The 4,812-nt window shown below is 51.1% G+C and overlaps 1 protein-coding gene across 1 annotated transcript; it reads right to left on the reverse strand.

Moving 5' to 3' along the window:
• Nucleotides 1-3,205: 3,205 nt before the first annotated feature.
• Nucleotides 3,206-3,715, reverse strand: LOC133949187 (cornifin-A-like). Its single transcript, XM_062383386.1, has one exon. The coding sequence runs from the start codon at nt 3,713-3,715 to the stop codon at nt 3,206-3,208; it is 510 nt and encodes a 169-aa protein (XP_062239370.1).
• Between the last annotated feature and the right edge of the window lie 1,097 nt (nt 3,716-4,812).

A 4,812-nucleotide genomic window follows, 5' to 3' on the forward strand; every position in this document is an offset into this window, starting at 1 on the left:
GCTGAGGAAACACAGAATCACGGACGAGCTCTTCAGCTTCAGTTGATCTGTGGTGAAGCTGCAGCGATGAGGAGCCCGAGGCTCATCGACCGCTCGACCAGCGAAGCAGAAACATTTCACAAACACAGTTTAATGAATCTTTTAAATCTTTTAAACGCTGTCACTTAACATGTGTAATGAATCATCCGCTTCCTGGAGGAAAGCAGCAGAAGACGAGTCTTCCAGGGACGAAGCAGCGGAATGAGTCAGGACTCGTTACTTCTCGTTAACCATCAGTTCCTCAGATGTTCTGGACTCACTTCTTTAAGGTCAAAGTCAGAACACGAACAACAGATCACACATTCTTTATCCCTGGTTTGGAATCTGAACTCGTATTATTTGAACTTCCTGGTTTTGCTGCAGTTTCTGTTGTTGTCTCCGTTCTTGTCCCAGCTGAGCTGCACAGTGTCTCATTCCCCTGGGCTCGGACGTGTTGAGGCTCCCACCACCAGTTACATCCCAACAACACCTACTGGGATGTTTTTCAGAATGAGACCATGATTCGTTTCTTAAACCAGTCCTTTCCAGTAGATTTGTGAACTCAGAGGATTAAGTTCTAACTGGTTTAACTGGACCGGTTGTTGAGACCTCCTGTGAGCCGGCTGACATCTACCCAGAGCGGGGGGGGGGGGGGGGGGGGAGCACACAAACAAACCATGTGGAGTGAATTCACTGAAGAGAGGAAACGCTTCAGGGGAAGGAAACATGGAGGCAGCGACTCGCTGGAGGACGGAGGAGGTTGAACTGAGTCTTAATTCAAAACACACATCGTCAGAGACTCCACAGCTTTCACAAAACAGCTTGTAGGACCTTCACTGGATGACATCATGACATCGTGACATCATGACATCGTGACATTATGACATCGTGACATCATGACATATGACATCATGACATCATGACATCGTGACATCGTGACATCGTGACATCATGACATATGACATCATGACATCGTGACATCATGACGTCATGACATCATGACATCATGACATCATGACATTGTGACATCATGAGGGACAAGCTAACGACAGCCTCAGGACCAGGTCATGAGCTGCTTCCCTCTGAAGTCAGATTGATTTTCAAATCAGATGATTTCTCTTCACATCACGTTCATCACCTGGACAATCAGGACAATCTGATGTACCTTTTCAAAGTAAAAGCCCTTGAAATATCACATTTGAGCTGTTTTCAGCAGAGAAGCAGATTCTTCTGGCACTGACACAGACGAGGTCAGTGAGTCACGTCCTCTCCTCCTGTTGACTCGTCTGAAACTCGTGTTACACAATCAAGCTCCGGTGCTTTGTGTGAACAGGAGTCAAAGTCCTGAATCCTGAGTCCGACCCTGAACTCAACGATTCAAACATCTCAGGAGTGAGGAGACGCTGAGTTTTTGTCACAAAGCTGAACTGATGTGAATCAGCACATCTGGAAAGTTATAATCATAGAAAACATTGTTTGTCATTAATATTACGAGAAGCATCGGACGAAGCTAATTATCGGTTTAGGTCAAGTTAGCTAACGTGAGTCAGAGCTGATGATCGGCTTCATCTCACGTTAGCAACACATTCTGAGCATGTGCATGAAGTCTAAAGGTGCAGAGTGAAGAGATTCTTCTCCCTGTGGTTCTCAGGAGGTTTCAGGAGCTTCACACGTCTCCTCGTGTTGGAGCTCACGTCGGTCACCAGGTCACGAACCAGCAGTTGGTCCATCGAGCAGCAGGAGACAAAGACCACGTTAATCAGAGGGACATTAAAGTCTCTTCTCCACTAACAGCTGCTCTGACCCGTCCTCACGGTTTCCTCCTCCGGACAGGAAGTGCCCCCCCCCTGTTTGAGTGGTCTCTTCTGATTGGTTGACGAGTGGTTGTGTCTGACAGCATGTGAACAGCTTCACTGTGTTAATCAGTGGAAGCTCCGTTAGCTGTGAATTAGCTGTGAAGCCACATGAGGCGTTTGATTCTCACGGAAGTCCGGACGCTAATTTGACCCTGAGGGGATTTTGAACCTCGATGGAGATGTGGTGTGAAAAGATGTTTGAGTCAGAGGCTGCAGCTGGAAGGAAAACACGAGGATCATCCAGGGCATTAAGAGACTCTGTGTAAACGTCCAGTCGTTGAAGTTAGTTGATCTCTGGATTATTCACAACCGACCTCACAGAGGTGCAGTCACTCCACATCTGGGTCTGGAAGAAGAACCCTCCTCAGTCTCCTCTTTTCAATCTGTGGAGGTTGGGTGTGATAGATGTAATTGAAGTTTCCAGATTGTTTTCACTCTGTAAACTTGGATCCAGTTCATCTCTAATCTCCTCCAGCACCTGAGACCTGGTTCTCACTGCTGAGAGTCCTGCAGGTGATCAGCTGGAACCAGATCTCCTTCTCTCTTCAATCCCGTCTTATCTGCATTAAGACGGGATTGATGCAGATAAGACGGGATTGAGGCCCCATTTGTTGATGGGGCCTCATGCACCTGCAGCCGCTCGGCCTGGTGTTGGTCTTAAGACCCGTGGGAGCGAGCAGTGGCCCAGGTCGGTCCCACCCAGCCTTCACATGGTGTGTTGATCCAGATGTCAGCGCATACCAGCAGTACAACAAAGAGAGACGGATTTACTGCAATCCCCCGACCTGTTGACAATGGCTGCCAGTGCTACTGTGGGAATGTGCTGTGTTATGATGAGACCCTTCAACTCATGAAGCCCCTCAGGTCTCTGGGTCTCTGGGTGGGACGGGTCCAGGGTCTCTGGGTCTCTGGTTCTCTGGGTGGGACGGGTCCAGGGTCTCTGGGTCTCTGGGTAGGACGGGTCCAGGGTCTCTTGGTGGGACGGGTCCAGGGTCTCTGGGTCTCTGGGTCTCTTGATGGGACAGGTCCAGGGTCTCTGGGTCTCTGGGTGGGACGGGTCCAGGGTCTCTGGGTGGGACGGGTCCAGGGTCTCTGGGTGGGACGGGTCCAGGGTCTCTGGGTCTCATGATGGGACAGGTCCAGGGTCTCTGGGTGGGACGGGTCCAGGGTCTCTGGCTGGGACGGGTCCAGGGTCTCTGGGTCTCTGGGTCTCATGATGGGACAGGTCCAGGGTCTCTGGGTCTCTGGGTGGGACGGGTCCAGGGTCTCTGGGTCTCTGGGTAGGACGGGTCCAGGGTCTCTGGGTGGGACGGGTCCAGGGTCTCTGGGTCTCATGATGGGACAGGTCCAGGGTCTCTGGGTGGGACGGGTCCAGGGTCTCTGGGTCTTATGATGGGACAGGTCCAGGGTCTCTGGGTCTCTGGGTGGGACGGGTCCAGGGTCTCTGGGTGGGACGGGTCCAGGGTCTCTGGGTGGGACGGGTCCAGGGTCTCTGGGTCTCTGGGTCTCATGATGGGACAGGTCCAGGGTCTCTGGATCTCTGGGTGGGACGGGTCCAGGGTCTCTGGGTGGGACGGGTCCAGGGTCTCTGGGTCTCTGGGTCTCATGATGGGACAGGTCCAGGGTCTCTGGATCTCTGGGTGGGACGGGTCCAGGGTCTCTGGGTGGGACGGGTCCAGGGTCTCTGGGTCTCTGGGTCTCATGATGGGACAGGTCCAGGGTCTCTGGATCTCTGGGTGGGACGGGTCCAGGGTCTCTGGGTGGGACGGGTCCAGGGTCTCTGGGTGGGACGGGTCCAGCAGCTGATGGAGAGACACACTCTCATCACAGTTTACATCCATCAAGTCCACAAGAGGAGACATCTGTTCAAGGTTTCACCTCCAAAGTCTCCAGCTCTTCTTCACGTGCCTGAGGACCAAGTCACATGATCTTCATCTGTAGATGGAGTTTGGACTGAAAGAACTTCTCATTAATGGAAAGCTCATTGGATACTGAAGATCATGTGATAAGATCAAAGCTCCAGAACAGTTTCTAAAGTTTCTTCATGTGAAGGAGACGATTTCAGAATAAAAGTAAAAATCTCCTGCTCCTGCTCAACAAGTTATTTTATTATTCATTCACCAACTGAAAGTTAATCGTTTGTGTGTGTGTGTGTGTGTGTGTTTGTGCATGTGTGTGTGAGTGTGTTTGTGAGTGTGTGTGTGTGTGTGTGTGCATGAGGCGGTGGTCTAGTGGCAGAAACTTGGACTATGGGCAGAGAAGGTCTCTGGTTCGACTCCACGGAGAGACAACAAAAGACTAACCTGGATTGATCTGTCCAAAAATCCAGAGTCTCCCTACCCTGTCTAGTGCTCCTGAGCAAGGCACCTTACTCCCCCAACATCTGCTCCCCGAGCGCCGTACATGGTCGCTCACTGCTCTGTGTGTCCTGCACCAGATGGGTCAAAAGCAGAGGTTACATTTCAATACCTGCATGAGTGTGTCTGTGTTTGGGACTAATAAATGCATCTTAATGTTAATCTTAATCGTGTGTGTGTGTGTGTGTGTGTGTGTGTGTGTGTGTACAGGGGTGGGGTGCTGTGGGAAGGCTCCTGGGTTGATCTACGCTGACTAACCGTCCTCTGAAGCGAACAGATCGTGGACTTTAGGATTTTAGAGCTCAGCTCCTGTAATGTGCTCAAGACTGAGGGCCCCGCCCTCCAGGGACCGTGGGCCCCGCCCTCCAGGGACAGTAGGCCCCGCCCTCCAGGGGCCACAAAACGCCTCATCAGCACATCAGAGAGAAGAGGTTTCACTGAAAGATCAGATTCATAAACGTCATCAGGTCAGTCAGCGCCTCCCGTCACGGTTTGTGAAGTGGAACCAGATTCTGATTTATAAATTAATAATTTAACAGAAACCAGAAATTGGGGTTTTGATTTTTTCAACCTGAGTTTAA

This window comes from Platichthys flesus, chromosome 23, assembly GCF_949316205.1.
Source record: "Platichthys flesus chromosome 23, fPlaFle2.1, whole genome shotgun sequence".
NCBI lineage: Eukaryota > Metazoa > Chordata > Actinopteri > Pleuronectiformes > Pleuronectidae > Platichthys > Platichthys flesus.